This window comes from Heterodontus francisci, chromosome 14 (assembly GCF_036365525.1).
Source record: "Heterodontus francisci isolate sHetFra1 chromosome 14, sHetFra1.hap1, whole genome shotgun sequence".
Lineage (NCBI taxonomy): Eukaryota > Metazoa > Chordata > Chondrichthyes > Heterodontiformes > Heterodontidae > Heterodontus > Heterodontus francisci.
In genome coordinates, this window is record NC_090384.1 from 67,754,646 (window position 1) to 67,775,951 (window position 21,306).

The following is a 21,306-nucleotide window of genomic DNA, read 5'->3' on the forward strand; positions in this document are numbered from 1 at the left end:
TTGTAACCTCAACTCCACATTCCCGCCTACCCCCAATAACCTTTCACCCCCTTGCTTATCAAGAATCTATCTGACTGTGCCTTAAAAATATTCAAAGACTCTGCTTCCACTGCCTTTTTAGGAAGAGAATTCCAAAGACTCGTGACCCTCAGAGAAAATATTTCTCCTCATCTCTGTTTTAAATGGGCAACCTCTTATTTTTAAACAGTGACCCCTAGTTCTAGATTCACCCACAAGAGGAAACATCCTTTCCATATCCACCCTGTCAAGACCCCTCAGGATCTTATATGTTTCAATCAAGTTGCCGCTAACTCTTGTAAACTCCAGTGGATACAAGCCTAGCCTGTCCAACCTTTCCTCATAAGACAACCCACCCATTCCAGGTATTAGTCTAGTAAACCTCCTCTGAACTTCTTCCAATGCATTTAAATAAGGAGACCAATACAATACACGGTATTCCAGATGTGGTCTCACCAAAGCCCTGTATAACTGCAGCATAACCTCCTTACTATTGTATTCAATTCCCTTCGCAATAAACAATAACATTCTATTAGCTTTCCTAATTAGTTGCTGTACCTGCATACTAACCTTTTGTGATTCATGCGGACACCCAGATCCCTCTGCACCTCAGAGTTCTGCAATCTCTCGCCATTTAGATAATATGCTTTTTTAATTCTTCCTGCCAAAATGGACAATTTCACATTTTCCCACATTATACTCCATTTGCCAGGTCTTTGTCCACTCACTTAACCTATCTATATCCCTTTGTAGCCTCCTTCTGTCCTCTTCACAACTTACATTTCTACCTATCTTTGTGTCATCAGCAAATTTAGCAACCATACCTTCGGTCCCTTCACCCAAGTCATTTATATAAATTGTAAAACGTTGAGGCCCTGGCATTGCACCCTGTGACACACCACTCGTTGCATCTTGCCAAGCAGAAAATGATCCATTTATGCCTCCTCTTTATTTCTTGTTAGCTAACCAATCTTCTATCCATGCCAATATGTTACCCCCTACACCATGAGCTTTTATTTTCCAAATAATCTTTGATGTGGCACCTTATCAAATTCCTTCTGGAAATCTAAATACAGTATATTCACCGGTTCCCCTTTATCTATAGCACATGTTACTTCTTCAAAGAATTCCAGTAAATTGGTTAAATGTGATTTCCCTTTCACAAAACCATGTTGACTCTGCCTAATTACCTTGAATTTTTCAAAGTGCCCTGCTATAACGTCTTTAATAATAGCCTCTAACAATTTCCCTATGACAGATGTTAAGCTAACTGGCCTGTAGTTTCCGGCTTTCTATCTCCCTCCCTTTTTGAATAAAGGAGTTACATTTGCTATTTTCCAATTTAGTGGAACATTCCCCGAATCTAGGGAATTTTGGAAAATTAAAAGCAACGCATCAACTATCTCACTAGCAACTACTTTTAAGACCCAAGGGTGAAGTCCATCAGGACCTGGGGACTTGTCAGCCTGCAGCTCTAACAATTTGCTCAGTACCACTTCCCTGGTGATTGTAATTTTCTTGAATTCCTCCCTCCCTTCCATTTCCTGATTTGCACTTATTTCTGGGATGTTACCTGTATCCTCTACAGTAAAGCCTGATGCAAAATACCTGTTCAATTCATCTGCCATCTCCTTATTTTCCATTATTAATTCCCCAGACTCACTTTCTATAGGACTAACACACACTTTGTTAACTCTCTTCTTTTTAAAATATCTATAGAAACTCTTACTGTCTGTTTTTATATTTCTAGCTAGCTTTTTCTTGTACTCTAATTTTCCCTCCTTATCAATCTTTCAGTCATTCTTTGCCGTTTTTATATTCTGTTCAATCTTCTGCCGTGCCACCCGTCTTTGCACAATTATATGCTTTTTCTTTAAGTTCGATACTATCTTTAACTTTTTTAGTTTACCATGGATGGTGGTTTGTGTTCTAGATCCTGACAACTCTGAGTGTATCAATTTCTGCTTATCTCCCTCTAGATCTTCTGCCAGTGATTTTGAATATATGACTTCTGGTTGTTGATCCATTCGCCAGGGGGAATAGTTTTTCTCTATCTCTATCAAAACCTCTCATCATCTTGAAAACTTCTAATAGGTTACATCTTAACCTCTTCTGTTCCAAGGAGAATAGGGCTAAGTTTTCTAACCTCCTCTTGTCACTGAAGTCCCTCATCCCTGGTAACATTCTGGTAAACCTGCTGTGTACCTTTTCAAAGGCCTTTATATGTTTCCTGAAGTGTGGTGCCCAGATTTGTCCACACTACTTCAGCTGATGCCTAACCAGTAATTTATAAAGTTCTAGCATAATTTCTCTGCTTTCATATTCTACGCTTCTATTTATTTATAAACACGAGTTAACTACCATATCAACTTGCTGTGCCACCTTTTAAGGATTTGTGTATATGGGCACCAAGGTGTCTCTGCTCATCTACACATTCTCCAAACATGCCACTTCTTATAGTATGCTATCTTTCTATATTAGTCCTCCCAAAGTGCATAATTTCACACTACTCTGCATTGAACTCCCAACTGCCATGCTTCTGCCCATTTCACCATCCTGTGTGTCACCCTGAAGTTTAAACTATCCTCATCACTATCTACTACGTGGCCAAGTTTTGTATCATCTGCAGTCGTTATTGCTCATCCCTACTTAGCCTGAGGGCATTAAGAATCGACCATATAGTAAAGGACTGGAGACACATGTAAGTCAGACAGGTGGGCAGTCCAAGAGCTTTCAGGGCTATTTTCTAGTGCTAATCTAGGAATTGCTAAGTTCAGATTCATAATTTGCTATGGTGAGATGTGAACTCTCAACCTCCTGGTTATTGACCTTCTCTGCTCCAGGATTAATAGTCCCAATATCTTAAATCTCCCCTCATATTAGTTTCTCATTCCTGATATCACCCTGATAAATGCTGATTGGATGCATTCCAAGAGGTATTCTCCATTTTGACCACATACTTCATCTTTATCCCTGTCTATCTTGATATATGGTTAAAATCCACTCAATATTATATTTGTGTTATTCTTGCATATCCTTCATAACTACCTCACTATCCCTAAATGGTAACCACCACCGAGGCAGTGCATTCTAGGAACTCTTCAGACTCCCATATGTAACACAGCATCCTTAACTGCTTCCTCAAGCATTGAAAACTTGAGCTCAACTGCAAGCGATCAGAATTGCTTTCTGGATAACCAAAGCATCCAGGATCTCCCACATTGCGGAGTTAAGACATATCATGGGCTTCAGCTGTTCAGTGTAAATTCTATTTCCTTGAAAAGTTTAAGAAAAACAAATGCAACTTGGTAATTTAACCGCTCAAATATAACTTTTTAGGTCAACTGCATTTCAAGGCTGAAATCCTTCTAAGGCTGATTTTCTGCCGACACTAACCCCTACACATTCCGGGATGTTCACACTCCACTGGTCTGCTCTACTTTCTTAGTCTTCATCGCTCAGTTACCCATTGCTGTAACAACCCAAGATGTTAGAGCTTTGTGTTTGAATTTTAATGCCTCTGTATTGTTTGCCATAATTGTTTTAAGTCACTTACAGGTTCTGATTCTGCAAAATTATAGAAACATAATTTGTTATCCTTTTGGCTGCACTTAGTAGTATAGTGGCAGTATTGTGTACATTCGCAAACTTTGAAGTCCAGCACATCTGGTGTGCTTCAGTCTTTATGTACAAATGTATTCATAGCTCACAAATCCCACACAATTGTTTTTTGAAGTACAGTGATTTGAATTACATTGTAGCCACTACTGTATTTACAGAAGGTGTGGTTTTCTGGACTATCAAGTAAATGAGACAAAGTTGAAATCACATGTATTAATAGTAATGCATTTTTCATCCATGTAGTGGACAGCCATTTGACCTATCAGATTTCATCGCTGCATAACTCTTAATGTTCCCATCATGACATCTAACCCTATCTTGAGAAAAATCCCAGTTTTTTTGACTCCATTTTGGTGTCCAGTAAACCATTCCAAACATTCATCACTGAGGAAAGAAATTCTTCCTTATTTCTGTTTTCAAGCGTTTCATCCATTCCTGTTTGTTCCCAGTATTACTTTTCGCACTTAGTTTGAAATAATAATCTGAGGGTGCATTTGTACTATGAATTTTGAGTTGGTATAAGTAGTTTTGGCTTTGTACCAGTACTATCTAGTGTAATGTAAATTGAGTTGAGGCCCAAAAGAACTCTGAAACAATGCAGATTGAGATTTCCTCCTCTGGGAAATCCTGCTCTGCTGTCATTTCAGGCCCTGATTTTGGATTAAAGATGCATTTTTACACAATTGCAATTGGTGCAGATTAAAACAGTTTTGCACCAACGCTAGTTGTGTATATGTACTGAGTAAATGTCATCCATACCATTTTACTATGTCACCATAGAAGTGAAGTGAAAAAACAAGACTTGACCTTGTCAGTTATGTTCAGCTTTTCTGATATAGCTTCAATTTTTTTTTTTCATTTCTATTACCCTATCTTTGCTGTTATATGATGTTGAAACTTTTATTCTGGTGAACTTTGTCTCATTTACCTAACAGTCCAGAAAACCACAACTTCTGTAAATACAGTAGTGGTTACAGTGTAACTGATCAGCTACTTCAAATCACCGTACTTCAAAAAACTAATGTGTGGGATTTGTGAGCTATGAATAAATCTGTACATAAAGACTGAAGCACACCGGATGTGTTGGACTTCAAGGTTTGTGAATAGAAACATAGAAAATAGGAGCAGGGGTAGGCCAATCGGCCCTTCGAGCCTGCTTCACCATTCATTATGATCATGGCTGATCATCCAACTCAGTAGCCTGTTCCTGCTTTCGCCCCATATCCTTTGATCCCTTTAGACCCAAGACCAAATCTAACTCCTTCTTGAAAACATACAATGTTATGGCCGCAACTGCTTTCTGTGGTAGCGAATTCCACAGGCTCACCACTCTCTGGGTGAAGAAATTTCTCCTCATCTCAGTCCTGAAAGGTTTACCCTATATCCTTAGACTATGACCCCTGGTTCTGGACTCCCCCCACCATCGGGAACATCCTTCCTGTATCTACCCTGTCAAGTCCTGTTAGAATTTTATAGGTTTCTGTGAGATCCCCCCCTCACACTGCCACAATACTACTTAGTGACTATGCAGCTGCCAGCCTTTTTGACATGTAATATCCAACTTTCATTCTCTACATCAATTGGCAGATCAGTGTCCCCATCTGTTTTTTTAAAAAAAACTGATACTAATCTGTTACCTTCAACTTTGATCAACTGATGGTGCGACTATTTCAAGCGTGCTGTGTGATAGGTTCAGTGCGCAAGTGTTAACTTGTGGTTATCAAAATGAGAGGCTTCGTAAGCCACATGCTCAGTCGATTGATGGACTCATTATTCTCAGAGACCTAATACTCAAAATTTACATTACACAGAACAGAAGCATTTGTCAATGCCTGTTTTATAAATCTAGTGTGTTGGCCATGCGGATAGAGTTTGTTTCCCTTCATTAGATTTGTTTTCCAGAATTTTTTGCCCCTTTAATATTTCCACAATGCAGTTGGGATCAGTCTTTTTGCTCTTCTCCTATTTTGTGAAAATCCAATTTTGTTCTAAGTTTCTTGGTACAGTTTAATGCAGCATTGGAATAGATGATGAACAATCCATTATTGTTTAAAATAAATTCCTGTATGTATGTATTAAATGTATAGAGAGCTTCAAGAATAGGCCGAATTATTTCTTTCGTCAAGCTTCCAGGCATCAATATTCTAATCTCTGCCGCAATCCTTTTCTTGCTCCCTTTTTTAAATGTGACATCATAGACTTGATCTCAAGCTGACTAACATTTGTTGCATCAGGTGCCAAGTTAGAAGTCGTTAACAACAGGCCAGACTCAACACAGCTCAACAATTTCAGATCATCACCGCCACTCCTGTTTTTTTCAGACAACAGGTGCTGGTAATCATTCTGCTGTTGCCATTTACAACTCCTCCAGATCCATCTTTTGTTTCATGTCCCATTACCACCTCTTTTTGCTTTGTGCCATCATCCCTTTTGTCATTTAATCACTGCTACCTTCCACCCTATTACAGACCTTCCTTTTTTTATTCATTCACGGGATTGGGCATCGCTGGCAAGGTCAGCATTTATTGCCCATACCTAATTGCCTTTGTGTGGTGAACTGCTTTCTTGAACCACTACAGCTTGTATGGCGAAGTTACTCCTGTAGTGCTGGTAGGTAGCAAGTTCCGGGATTTTGACCCAGCAACAATGAAGGAATGATGATCTGTTTCCAAGTTCGAATGATGTGACATTTGGAAGGGATGGTGTTCCCATGTGTCTTTTGCCCTTCTAGGTGGCAGAGCTTGCAGGTTTGGGAGGTGCTATTGAAGAAACCTTGGTGAGTTATTGCAGTGCATGTTGTGGATGGGGTACACATTGTAGACATGGTGCACCAGTGGTGGAGGCAGTGAATATTCAAGGTAGTGGATGGGATGCCAATCAAGTGAGCTGCTTTGTCCTGGATGGTGTTGCGCTTCTTCAGTGTTGGAGCTGCACTCGTCCAGGCAAGTGGAGAGTACTCAATCACACTCGTGACTTGTGCCTTGTAGATGGTGGAAAGGCTTTGTGGAGTTAGTCACTTGCTGTAGAATACCCAAAATCTGACCTGCTCTTGTAGCCACAGTATTTATGTGGCAGTCCAGTTACGTTTCTGGTCAATGGTGACACCCAGGATACTGATGATGGGGAATTTGACAATGACAATGGCAATGCCATTGAATATCAATAGGTGGTTGGATTTTCTCTTGTTGGAGATGGTGATGCCTAGCACTTGTGGCATGAATGTCATTTGCCACATCAGCCCAAGCCTGAATGTTGTCCAAGTCTTGCTGCATGTAGGCACGCACAGCTTTGTTATGAGGAGTTGTAAATGGAATTGATCACTGAACAATCATCAGCGAACATCTCCCCTTCCTATCTTGTAATGGAGGGATAGTCAATAATGAAGTAGCTAAAGATGGTTGGTCCTAGAACATTGCCCTGAGGAGCTGAAATTATTGGCCTTTAACAACCACAGCCATCTCCTTTTGTTTAAGTGTAACTCCAGCCAGTGAGGAATTTTCCCCTGATTCCCATTGACTTCATTTTGCTAGGGCTTCTTGATGCATTACTCCATCAAATGGTGCCTTGATGCCAAGGGCAGTCACTCATGCCTCACCTCTTGAAATCAGCTCATTTTTCCACATTTGGACCAAGATAGTAATGAGGCTGGTCAGAGATGTGTGGTCGTGGCAGAACCTAAACTGAGCATCAGTGAGCAGGTTATTGGTGAATAGGTGCCACTTGATAGCACTGTTGACGTGGCTTTCCTGATGGATGATAACTGGCTGGATAAGATCTGTCCAGCTTTTTGGAAACAGGACATAGCTGGGTAATTTTCCATATTGTCAGGTAGATGTCAGCATTGGAGCTGTGCTTGTACAGCTCAGCCAGAGACGTGGCTTTTTCTGGAGGACAAGTGTCAGCACTACAGCCAGGATGTTACTGGCACCCATAGCTTTTATTGTATCCGTTGCACTCAGCCATTTCTTGATAGCACGTGGAGTGATTTGAATGGCTGAAGATCGGTATCTGTGATGGTAGGGACCTCAGGAGGATGCTGAGATGGATCATCCATGCTACACTTCTGGCTGAAGATGGTTGCTAACGTTCCAGGCTTGACTTTTGTACTTGTACTGGGTTTTGCCATCACTGAGGATGGGAATATTCGTGGAGCTGACTTCTCCTGTTAGTTGCTTAATTGTCCACTACCATACTCGACTGGATGTGGGAGGACTACAGCCTCACAGCTCCAGCGACCCGGGTTCAGTTCTGGGTACTGCCTGTGCAGAGTTTGCAAGTTCTCCCTGTGACCGCGTGGGTTTCCGCCGGGTGTTCTGGTTTTCTCCCACAGCCAAAGACTTGCAGGTTGATAGGTAAATTGGCCATTGTAAATTGCCCCTAGTGTAGATAGGTGGTAGGAGAATTGAGGGAAGGTGAGATGTGGTAGGGAATATGGGATTAATTTAGGATTAGTATAAATGGGTGGTTGATGGTCAGCACAGACACGGTGGGCCGTAGGGCCTGTTTCAGTGCTGTATCTCTCTATGATTACAGAGCTTTGATCTGATCTGTTGGTTGTGGGATGGTTTAGCTCGCTCTGTAGCATGATGCTTCTGCTGTTTAGCATGCATGCAGTCCCGTGTTTGTAGCTTCACCAAGTTGCCGTCTCATTTTTAGGTATGCCTGATGCTGTTCTGGCATGCTGTCCTGCACTCCTCATTGAACCAGGGTTGGTCCCCTAGCCTGATAGGAATGAGAGAGTGAGGGATATGCTGGGCCATGAAATTACAGATTGTAGTGGAATACAATCCTGCTGCTGCTGATGGCCCTCAATGCTTCATTTTGCCCAGTTTGGAGCTGCTAGATCTGTTCTGAATCTATCCCATTTAGCATGGTGGTAGTCCCTACAACACGATGGAGGGTGTCCTCAGTGTGGAGATGAGATGTTGTCTCTGCAAGGACTGCATGGTCACTCTGGCAAATAATGTCATGGACGGATGCATCTGTGACAGGTGAGGAGGTGGTCAAGTAGATTTTTCCCTCATGTTAGTGTTCTCACAGTCTGTTGTAGCCCGAGTCTGGCAGCTGTGCCTTTGAGAACTCAGCCAGAAGTGGTGCTCCCAGGCCACTCTTCGTGATTGGCACTGAAATCCCCCACTCGGTACATTCTGTGCCCTTACTCTTCCCACTTTCCCTGCTTCTGTAGATCTCTAACCTTTCTCAGTTCTGACAAAAAGTCATCGACCTGAAACATTCAGCTGAATTTTATGGGCCGTTTGAGACGGCAACAGAGGCGAGGTGGGGGAGAGACATAAAATTGGGACGGAAGATGCCAGGTAGGAAGTCTGACACTGTGATGTCTCTTCTGGATTTTCCAGTCAGTGGCTGACATGGAGGGCTGGCTTCGCACATTCATGAGGTGGGAAGCCAATTAAGGTATTTAAGAACCCAATTTACAATTTTATTCACCATTTTGAATTTTCCTGATCATGCACGGGGACCGTGGGGCTTCAGGGCCTCGCCTGGTGCAAGGAGGCGACAAGGAGGCAGGGGTTCAGTGTTGGTTTTGCTGGGAAGCCATTGGGTGAGGCAGCGTTGCTTGACAGGAAGGGTGGAGGAGGGCAACATCATGAAAGACTGTCAGAAGTGGGGGCCTAGGTGCCAGCACTGTGGGTCACCCACACCAGGGTAGCATAGGAGCAATGCCATTTCATTGAAAGGGCGCAAGTGGTGGGGGAATGGTGGAAGGTCTGTTTGTCTCAGAGGCCTTGCGTTCGGAGAGGCAACCTGTTATGGGTCACATTCACCCTGGCATCGAGGCCCCTACGGAGGAGGAGGAGCAGAAAGGGAGAGAGCAGCAGGGATGGGCAGGGGAACACTGGCAAATTGTGGGCCCACAGGAGGGCCAGCTCCAGGCACAGGAGGCTGGAGAAGGTTGTAGAGGGACGTGGCAACAATCTCTAGTGCGCAGAAGAAGCTGCCCTCCAGAGAGGGTTTACCGGCTACATCACAACTACCTGCAGATGTCCGTGTGGCAGTGTCTCCGAAGACTGCGCCTCTCCAGGGAGGCTGTCAATCATCTATATGCCACGATGCAGGATGAGCTGAGGCCCTTGGGACTTGGTGGCACCCAATGCTTGTCACCGCGGCACTAAACATCTATGCCACCGGATCATTCCAGGGGTCCACTGGAGATTTGTGTGGAATCTCCCAGTCTGCAGCGCATAACTGCATCAAGGAGGTCACCAATGCCGGCGACTATGCGGGCTTCCGTACCAATGCAAATAGTCAAGTTGAGAGGGCTATAGGATTCGGGGCCATCATGGGATCCCCCAGGTGCACGCATGTAGCCATCCAAGCTCCCACGGACCAGCCTACTGTCTTGATCAACTGGAAGGGCTTCCTCTCCCTCAATGTACAACTGGTCTGTGACCACTGCAAGCGGTGTCTATACGATTCCTGGGACGCAGCCATGATGCATACATACTAAGGCCCTCCCAGTTGCATGACCTTACCGCGTTCCCTCGTGCATTCAGGGATGCATCCTTGGAGATGAGGGCTACCCACTGAGGATACGGCTACTGACACCTGTGAGGAACCCACGCACTGATGCAGCGGAGAGATATAACACTTGCCATGGGTCAGCCAGAGCGACCATTGAGCAGGCCATTGATCTGCTCAAGATGAGATTTAGGTGCTCAGATCAATCCGGTCAAGCCCTTTAGAATGTCCTGGCAAGGGTCTCATGTACTGTGGTAGTCTGCTGTGCAGTACACAACCTGGCACTACAGAGGGATGAAAGGTTGACTTGTGAGGATATGATGGAGCGAGATGCCTCCTCCAATGAGGATGCTGCCCAAGCAGTGCCAGATGAAAGGCCCATGAGATACGCCTGAGGGAGGCACGTGACGCCTTCATTCATTGTTTCCTTTGAGCCTCATCACCTGCAAGTGCAACAATAAAACCTTACCACTAAGCAGCCCTGCTGTCGCATCCATCCTTCTGTACTGCAGCACCCAGGTGCACGTCATAGAGTCATACAGCACAGAAACAGGCTCTTTGGCCCATTGTGTCTGTACTGGCCATCAAGCACCTACCTATTCTAATTCCATTTTCCAGCATTTGGCCAGTAGCCTTGTCTGCTATGGCATTTCAAGTGCTCATCTAAAAGTGTCGTAAAGTGGCAAAGCTAAAGTTTTCTGCCCTCTGGTCTAGCTCCCTCGCTACCAGCCCCTTAGGACGAAGGTTTGCAAGGAACTTTTAAAAGGAATCCACAACAGAAAGGAGGCGTGGTGAGTGAGCAACATAGTTTAATTACGCATGACAACCAACGCAACTAGCCCCTTTACTACAAGGTGCCACCCATGATCCTCTAAATGTACCTGTGCGCTTTTCTGAACTCGTTTGCTGGTGCTCCCCTGTGCTGTCAGCTGAGGCTGCTGACTTTGCTGCCCCCTGCTTGGGATGACCTTGGCTGCCGTCCTCTGGCTGCCTGAGGCCTTGCGGGTCCCAGAACACTGAGGGCCTCCTGCAAAGGTGCAGGGGCAACCTCAGTTGGCGGGGATGTTGGAGGCGCTGTAGTCACTGGCAGAGGGGCTTTGGAGACACTGTCCGCACCAGGATCACCCTCGGAGGAACCCCCAGATGTGGCAGCCAGCTGCTCCTCCCCCACTCATCCATTATAAGGTATTCTTGTATCTCCCTGCTGACCTGAGAGGAACGTGGACCTGGTGGAGACTCCAGGTGCCTTGTCCGCCTCTCACCCTGCCACTGCTGCATCAAGCACATGGACAAAGTGATGCTGGATTTGGGTCTCCATGAGAGTTGCCATTCTCCAATGGAGGAAGCCAGACACGCAATTGCCAAAGACAGTGCAGCACCAAAGGTATGGATGGAGTACTCCATCATCCGCACTTGAGTACGCAAAGCCTCTGGCATCTCTGCGAGATATTGCCTGACTTCTCACTGCAGCGTTTTCCATGTTGCCGCCTACGCCAGAGGCACGTCATCAGCATGGGCCTGACCTCCTACAGTCCTCCGACTGCTAGTGGCCTAGGCTGTCACAGTTTCTGTCAGCTGCCCTGGCGCATCTCTGTTTTGTTCGCCAGGTTGTGTGCCCATATCTAAACACATGCGAATACCCACCAAATGTAAGAGTATCTGTGCTGGTGGGCGAATGATGTGATGGCGGACCCTCATAGGCTGCTGCCTCCTCCTGCTCCTCAGAGGCGGCCGACTGTCCCCCAGCCTGTTCAGCTCCTCTCTCCTCTCGGTCACCTTGACCTACATGAGAAATCATTTGAGATGGAATGTCTGCCTGTCCTGTCACTCATACCAGGCCAAATGTACCCCTTAGTTGCTGCCATGACGATTACATGCGCTACATGGCTTTTTGGCATCAGAGACACCCTTATGCCCCAGGAGATGTTCACTCATTCTCTTGAGTGTGTCCCCCTGACTCCCCATCAGCTATGGCACAGCCCCCTTGCCATTCCAGTTCCATAGCCGTTGCCTCCCATCAGTATAAGGATATGCAGATAAGGAACTCCACCGCCGATCTTGGCATGTTCCCTCCTGTTGTAGGCCGTATTCTTCTGCAGGCACAATGAGGGACAAGGTTAGTTTGCTAGCTGGTAAAAGTCCCTGATCTCTGATGGTGAAAGTCCATCGAACCATGATGGGGGCTCATATATGCCTCCTGCCCCGGCCAGTCTCATGAGTCTATACAGGGCAAAGTATTGATGGACGAGCACCTCTAACTGATGTGCGGCCATGCCTCAGACCTCATTGGCGACTCCAGAACCGCATTGCCACAGCTGGGGGTGGTCCCTCCCTCTCCATCAAACGATATCCCTTGCTCTGACAAAGGGTTGTAATTGATTAGTACACCTTGGCAAACCAGATGAGGTCGTTGACCCTTTTCTGGCACTGGATCCAGGTCTTTGGGGTGACCCCATGGCTACTGTCCTCCTCCGCTATCTCCATCCAGGCTTTCTTGGTCAGGCGGGCTGGTCTCCTCCTCCCATCTCTGGGGAAGAGGACCTCCTGCCTTTTCCTTGCAGCCTGGAGCAGAGTCTGGAGAGAGGCAGCACTGAACTGTGGGGCCACATGGGTTTGTCTTCTGCCATTTTACCTGCAGACTTGCAAAACAATGCCTGGCACTGCTGAATGCAGGGACTCACTGGATGAAATCAGCAGTCAGGCAGGGGCTGTCAGCCCTTCAAGTATGGCGGCTGGACCTTCTGCGGTGTCAGCTGATGCCACATTCGCTGCCTCCGTTGCCACCTCCGTCCTCTCCGTAGACAGCCCCCATGATTGCCGGCCGCCGATTGCCCCAATGGATGCCACACCCACTTCCAGTCCCGACGTCAGGACCTACAGCCTAGAAATAAAATTCAGCCCATTACTACTTTCTCTGCCTGGCCTGGCCTCCTAAATATTTCCAGCATTTTCTCTCAAAGTTGTCTGTTAGTTTGTCTGGTGTAACTGACCTAGGATGTCCAAATTATATTTAAGTGATTTATATTTGCATTGTGTTTTAAATAAACACATATATAGACAGCACCTCACTATAATTTAAAGTCAGTAAGTCCTATCATTTGTAAATATTTCTATTGGTGATTTCTATGTTAATTGTGTCCACAACCTTACTACATTTGTAGTTGTGTTTGCTGCCTGTAGGTGGTGCAGTAGTAAAATTTTCTCATTTGAGGCATTCAGCCCTCTGTCATGTTTTTCAATCACAACAGCTTGTGATTCTGCAATTCCTTATTAAAAATCTTGGTTTGAGTCAGTCTGCAGTTCCATACTATGATCACCAGAGATTGCTGTGGAACCAAGATTTCTGAGCTCTCTTTCTCTGCTGTCATTTCTTTTTACATTGCTCTGATAATTAAATCATGCATTTACTTTTCAAACTTAATGTTTTGCAGGGTCACATCAGATGGTGTCTTTCTTCCACCAGCTTTTTAAGACTAGTAGACCAGTTCTGCTCAAGCCCATGCTCTGCTTTTCTTACCATTCTCTTACTGAAATTTCTGCTCTTCATTTTCTCTTGACTCATTCTACACCTCTACTTTTACTTAATTTTCCCTTAATCTTTCCCCTCCCTCTCTTCCTCCTATTAAATGATGACTCTGTATTTATGTGTCTATGTCCCAAGAAGTGGTTGGCATCTTAATAGAGAGCTGACATCTCTTTTGAACCTTTGGATACACCCATATTGATGCTATTTTAAACAGCCTAACAAATAATTTCTGATGTAAAATGTTTAATCAAAAAGCTGTGATTGGGAAAACTACAGATTATTCAACTCTGATTAAGAGCATAAACATCAGAAATAATACTGAGCAAAATTATTTCAAGCACAATCAAACTGTTGTTAATTTACTTGCATCTCCCGCAACTATGTCCTGTCGGGTACCTGAGAGATGCAATGCTAAATTGGTGAAAATGTTGAGGGAAGTTCTGCAGGAATCTGTGTTACCCTGGTTGACATTGGGCTTGAGTATAATATTTGTGGTAATGTAGTGTAAGATCTTGTTTTTATTTGCAAATTATAATATAATAATTTATATCTATATTTCAGCTGCAACTAGAAAATCAATCAATATGAAAAAGGATAACAAAAGCAGAACAAGGCAAACTTTACCCAGAACATCAGCTGTCTCTGGCTCTACCTCACACTCTTCAAAAATATGTTCTGTGGGTAATTCCAAGGTACCAAAGAAACTGAAAACCTCAAGGCCAGTAAGGTCTTTGCCCTCAAAATCGAGGTTAAGAAGTGAATCTAGAAGGTCAGAGCAAAAGACCACTTTTAGAAGTCTTGAAATGGACAATTTAGTTCTTAAGGAACCTAAAGTAGTTCTTTATAAGAATTTGCCACTTGAAAAGGACAAAGATTTAGAGGGACCAGGAAAAGTAGAAGGTTCGGGTAGGTGCCTAACCAGACATGCTGTTCGAGAAAATAACGTGAATTCTATAAAAGAATTACATAAAAAATTTTCTCGCTTGCGTAATGGAACAGTTCCTTGTACCTACATGACCCGGCGGGCAAAAAGAACAAGTCTTGCCCTAAAAGAGTCCTGTGATATTGCTTCTTCACTGGAGCTTGAACCAAATACAGTGGACAATGAAAGTCTTCATTGCACAGAAGAAAGCGAACATGTGGACTCAATTCAACATGTCTGTGATGGCACCCATGTAAATACATTGATCCAAGAGTCTTTATCTGATATAGGGACAAATTGCCAGAATAATGGCATATGTTTGAGCAGAAGGAGGTTACAACAAGGAAAACTAGAAAAAATTGCTGCACAATTGGATGAATGTGAACACTCATTATCTTGTTCTGTAAAAGGGGATGTGAAGGAGGAAACTGTACCAGAATTGATAAGTCCTCCTCCAATTCACAATCTTAATGGGAGTGATAAAGTTAATTTGGTGGATGTATCTGGTATATATCGAGACTGTGTTGGTTCATCACATGGTAGCACTTCAGATTCCTTTATGGTTTCTCACAAATCAAAAAGTTCAGAATCTTATAAAATGAAAGATAACTATTCCAGAGCAACAGGTGAAAGAAACAGAAAGAAACGACGAATCACAAGATATGATGCACAATTGATACTTGAAAACAGTACTGGGATTCCCAAGTTGACTTTGCGCAGAAGACGTGACAGCAGTGGTAGTAAGACTAATGACCAAGAAATGGATGGGACGAAATCCAAGATTAGTATCAAACTGAGCAAAGACCATGAAAATGACAAAAGTAACAATTATGTAGCAAAGCTCAGTAATGGGTTTACCACAGGCTCAGGAAATAATTCTACAAAACTCAAGATACAGCTGAAACGTGAGGAGCAGAATAAAGGAATTAAGCGATCACACTCCATCATGGAAGACCTCTGTGACAGTGGTGTGTGTTGTGATGATGCTGTTTTGTTGCGGTCTAATGGAGAAGTGGATGAGCACAGACAACACGGAGATGAGGATGATGATGAGGAAGATGACTCTTCATCATCATCATCGTCCTCATCATCTTCATCTTCCTCATCATCTGAGGAGGATGATTACGATGATGAATTTGAAGATGACTTTATTCCACTTCCTCAGGCAAAAAGACTAAGACTGATAGTTGGTAAAGACTCCATAGATATAGATATCTCATCAAGGAGAAGAGAAGATCAGTCTTTAAGGCTTAATGCATAAGTTTTGGTTCTATACTAACCATAATGTACAGTACTTTCCAATCAATTATTCCACATTTGAATGAACTTCTGTAAATTTTGATGGCACTTCTGTATTCATTATCAACATAAATATTGTAGAAAGTGTACAGTATATTGACTCTTGATTTTTTTTTTGCAGATTTTTATTGTACTATTAATAGCCTTACCATGTGCAATTCTGAGTTTTGGAGGGAGCTAACTCTCTGTGGTAGAATTAAGGTATAAAACAGAATTGTTGTACATAAAGACCAGGTTTTCTCTTTTTTCTCCTCTTGAGCCTCAATAATTTGAAACACAATTATGGTGGATTTTTTTTAAATGAGTGTTAATTTGCTCTCCTTTATGAATGAAGGTTAAAGAATACAAGAATCGATAGTGGCAGCAAGTACAAACAACAAATTTATACTAGCTGTTCTTATCACCAGCAAGGAATTGCAGCTTTTAGGCTCGTTTGCTAGGTGTTTTCCCCAGGTTATGTCAGTTTTACACTGTATGCTGTCCCAGATGTACTGTTTGTGGCCTTTGTCAGTAGCCAGCTATTGGTTGGAAGTTTAAATAAATGGAGTTGTTTAAATAAAATAAGTGTGAGCCATTCGCTGACCTTGTAATACAGAATAATGTGTACAGGGTATAGTACTTTACAGCATAAAAGTTTGAATATAGTTTAAATGGCACCGATATATGTAATTACTCTGGATCCTTGTACTCACTTTTGACTGTTAAATGACACAAAACGATATTTGTAGGTTTCCTGGAATAAGACTGGTCATGTGTTTAATTTTTTAAAACAAAAGTCAACACCTTTTTTGTAATGAGTTGGTATTAAAGTCATAAAAGCTGAATTTAAATTTGAACTTTTTATACAAACAAAAATTGTATATGTATTTTGCAATGGTAATGATGTTCATCCAGTATTTCCCTTCATCTCTCCCACCTGCAGCTCTTGGCACTTTTCAACATACTGACAAATGTTTGAGTTAGTATTTGAATTCCAGTTTTGGGCTTAAGGCAATTTTTATTAGTGAAGTGAAAATAGGAGACTTAAGTGAGTTCATGAAAATATTTCTTAGCTGAATTTATACCTCACATGTTTCGTGTATTAGATTTATACCTCCAATGAGCCACAGCTAGATGTTTTTCATTTATTTCAAACATTTGGACAACAATGGTTTACTTTGTAAGCCTCTTGCCCCAACATATCTCATGTGTCTCAAAACAATTTTGGGTCTAAATGAATTTTTAAAATTACTTTAGTCCAGTTCATAGGTCACTGTGTGTTACTCTAAGTGCTTTTGAAGCCTGTGAAACCAATGTAAAGCTAATCAAAGTGAATGTCAACTGAAGATTTTAAATCCTATTAGGACTATAATGGGAATAAATAGCAGGGACCGTTTTACATAAAAATTGTGTCCTGAGCTGTTAACTAACTAGTTCTCATAATGCTTAAGAGTTATACAGTGGGCAATTTTTTGTTTATTCTGCATAAATGCTAGGCACATACATTCTATTTAAAATCCCATTTCTGACATTGTGCGGAGTATAGCTAGTATGCTCCGAAAATAGTTAGCCTTCATTTAGTATAGTTTGGAGAAGCTGCATTTACTTTTCAATTTTTATACTGAGGTTTGTGAGCTGGTTTTTTTTTTTACCTTGTGCTTTTGCAATCTGTCTCTTCACTTTTAATCTCATGTTCTCTGATGTATGTTCTCATCACTGTTTCTCTACCACTTCACCTATGTTTATTGCCCAGTGTATGTCTCCCTCAGTAATTCTATATTTATTCCACTTTCTGTGTGAATCCCTTATCATGCTTTGTGAATGGTATCTATTTTTCATGCTTGACTTTCGCTGTTCTATTCTCCCATTCGCATCCATTTTCTACTCATTCTTGCCTGTGTTTCTCATGTCTACTTTTTTAAGGCATCCTTTCTCTCACTCGGCTGCTTTTTTCCTCAGTCCTCTTTCTGTGTGTGTCTCATGCCCATTTTATGTTATATTGCGGCTCCGTTGTGACCTTTTGTATCTGACTTATTTCCTCAGTATTGTGGTATCTCTGGTCTTTGTTTCTTCATCACGTGTGTCTTTTTAATCTATAATCAATCAATTAAATTTTTTTCTCAGCGCGCTCTCTATCTCTCTCAGCAATCTTTCATTCTCTTTTGCATGTCCTTTCCTTCCCATTGCCTTCAATTTTTGAAGATTTGAATTTTTTTTAAGTTAAATGTTTTTGCACTTGTTTGTCTTGGCTACCCTTTAGTACCCTTTATATTTACTTGTTTTTAATTTTTGTTACCTCTTTTAAATCTTCCTTGGGATGTCTAGGCCACTGGCAAGACCAGCATTCATTGCCCATCCCTAATTACCCTCGAGAAGGTGATGATGAGACTGCCTTCTTGAACTGCTGTGGTCCATGTGGTGCAGTTATGCCCACAGTGCTGCTGGTGAGGGAGGTCCAGAATTTTGACCCAGCAATAGTGAAGGAATGGTGGTGTGTAGCTTGGAGGGGAACTTGCAGGTGATGGTGTTCCCATGCATCTGCTGCCTTTGTTCTTCTGGTTGGTGGAGGTCATAGATTTGGAAGGTGCTGTCAAAGGAGATTTGGTGAGTTGCTGCAGTACATCTTGTAGATGGTAAACGCTGCTGCCGCTGTGCGGTGATAGTGGAAGGAGTGAATTTTGAAGGTGGTGGATGGGGTGCCGATCAAGCAGGCTGCTTTGTCTTAGATGGTGTCAAGCTTCTTGAGTGTTGTTGGAGCTGCATGCATCCAGGCAAGTGGAGAGTATTACATCAAACTCCTGACTTCTGCCTTGTAGATAGTGGACAGGCTTTGGAGAGTCTGGAGATGAGTTACCCACCACAGGATTCTTAGCCTCTGACCTGCTGTTGTGTCCATGGCTGGTCCAGTTAAGTTTCTGGTCAAAGGTAACCTCCAGGGTGTTGATGGTGGGGAATTCAGTGATGGTATATATTTTGTTGCCCTCTTTCACATTTTACATTTTTTTTGTGTTGCTCCAGTTCCTGGTGCTTTTTTTAAATTTAGAGATCCATTTGTTATCACTGTTTTGTTTCGGCACTTGTACCCTATTTATGTTTGTTTTCCTCATTTGTTTACAATCTAAAAAAGGCACCTGTTGAATCTAATTTTGATCTTTGTCATTCTTAAAAGTATTTGGCTTCATTCATTAAGAGAAGTTATGTTTGTGTATCTATGCATTTATGAAGGCAGGCAGCGGGAAGCGGGTTATACGTGGATGGAGGCATCTGACCGGATCAGGAGTGGGGTTAGATATGCTGTAGGGATAGTTGACTGAGATTCATGGAAAGATGAAATGAACTGATGAGATTGATATTTCGGACCAGGGCACCAAATAGAAGGGGATTGATGTTCATGATTGGTTGGGCATAATTGAATTAGCTAATAGTTTGAACCAGAACAAGACTATAATGGAGGGAGTTTGAGACAAGATCGATACTTCTGGGGATTTCGGAGAGAGGGAGAATGAGAGTGGTGACTGGATGAAATAAAAGTATACCTTCCAATATTTCTAATCTTCATTTTTGTTATTTGCCTTACTTTTAAATAGTTCTGACACTTGGTTTATTTTCTTTAATTTTCCATATTTTTTATTTGCATTGTGATCTTAATATTTTCTTCCTTCCTTACTTCATGCCTGTTGAGTAGTTTCTAAATTTTTTCTTTATTAGCTTGTCTTAACAAACACTACCTAAGATCCAAAGACCACAACACCTGAAGGAAATATGACCCCATCAACAATACAGTCATCTAACTTCATAATAAATAAAGAGCAAACCTAATAGAGTACACAATAGGGAAAAGAATGTTCCAATTTTAGTGCTCCCTGGAAATTACCTTGTGAAACATAAATGTCAGTCATATTTTTAAAATGCATTTTGGGTCACTGCAGGTGTGCAAATATAATTGTGTTGTATGACTTCTCTGCACTCTTCATGCATTATGAGGACAGTCATACATTTAGTGGTTATTTGATGATGGACATTACCCAATTATAGTGTGAAAAAGTTAATGGGCTTTTATGTTCTAATAACAACCTCATCTTAAACTTTATCAATATGTCAAAAGTTATTCAATTAACTCTCAGACTGGTGCTAAGTGCAAGGAAATTCTTCTTGTGTTGGGCTGCGCCCACAATGCAGGGGGGAAAAAATTAGTAGTAACGCTATTCTCATTTTACAATAAATCCTATACAACTTGGAACACTAAAGCATGATTTTTAAATAAAAATGAAAAAAAATTATACTTGCCATGTATTTGCTATTCCCTCCCCCTCTTTCTGCCCTACTTTTTTGGCATTTATATTTGAATAAAACAATTCAATTGATTTTAATTGTTTTTGCTAGTTTTTAATTTATATTTACCAACCATATTGTTAAGAAAGTGCTTCCATTTTTTGTTAAATTTTGAGGACTTGTGTTTTATATCTGAAAATGATTCCACAGATTTTTTTCTTTACATGGATCACTGAGAGGTTGTGTGAAAACAACATTTGCTGGAAGTCACCTGTCTTCAGATAAGTATCCCATGGGGCATTTTGACCTGGGGAAGATGTTTACAGAGAAGTAACAGGTCAAGATTTATAGGGGTCAGGAGGCTTGACTCGAGATATTGTTTTGGGGTTCACTTTGGACAGTCAGTTGGGGTGTGAACCGTGTTCTGAAAGGAGTTTAAAAATCAACCTGCCAAGGACAAGACCCCAGCTCAGCCTTTTCCATCTCTTTGAAAAGCTTGCCAGCTTTTCCATCGCTTTGTGAAGCTCTTAGAAGCGAGTGTAAGAAATAGAGAAATTGATGCTGCATTCAAGGCCTGCCAGAAACCCCATTTGCTGCATTTCTCCTGAAAACCCTGCCAAGCTGATCTTCAACATCGCCTGGGAAGAACTGTTCTAGAAAGATCCCAGTGACAGCCATCTATGTGTATTTGGGATGTCAGAATAAAGGGACAACTGACATCTTTCCACATCTGTTTTTTCTTCAGGAATTAGTAAGTATTTGTCCAAAGTTTTTTTTTTTTTTGTCTTTTTTGTAACAGAGCTTTAAAGAGAAAATCTCTTTATTTTTGGCTTAACCGTGTGTGTGTATGTGGGGCTAAGGTAAAAAGGGAGCTCTCATATTTCAATCTGTGTGTTAATGCTTTGCTTTATTGCTGGTTAAGTCTCATTTTATAATAAACGGATAATTTTGTTTATTAAAGAAACCTGGTTGGTTTATTTTATTCTGGGATAGAAATAGTGTCTATGATGGACCATATCGGTAACTGGGTCTGCATTTAAATATATGGTGTGACCTGTGGAGAAGTTCAACTAGAAAAAACAGTGCACTCCTCTCACCTTGGTCATAAAATATAATTGGGGGCTCTGTGCAGGATAACCCAATGGCGTGCAATTGTAAGTGGGGTAATAACAATTGAAAAGAGGAAAAG

General features: G+C 42.1%; 1 protein-coding gene across 4 annotated transcripts in view; it reads left to right on the plus strand.

The window, feature by feature from the left end:
- The window catches only part of kmt5b (lysine methyltransferase 5B), a 66,031-nt gene extending 44,994 nt beyond the window's left edge, over positions 1-21,037 (plus strand). For all 4 annotated transcript variants that reach the window (XM_068046396.1, XM_068046395.1, XM_068046398.1 and 1 more), the window contains exon 10: positions 14,207-21,037. In XM_068046396.1, coding sequence (XP_067902497.1) covers positions 14,207-15,828 — 1,622 coding nt within the window. In that variant the 3' untranslated portion in view covers positions 15,829-21,037. The remainder of the gene's footprint in view (positions 1-14,206) is intronic.
- The last annotated feature ends 269 nt before the right edge of the window (positions 21,038-21,306 follow it).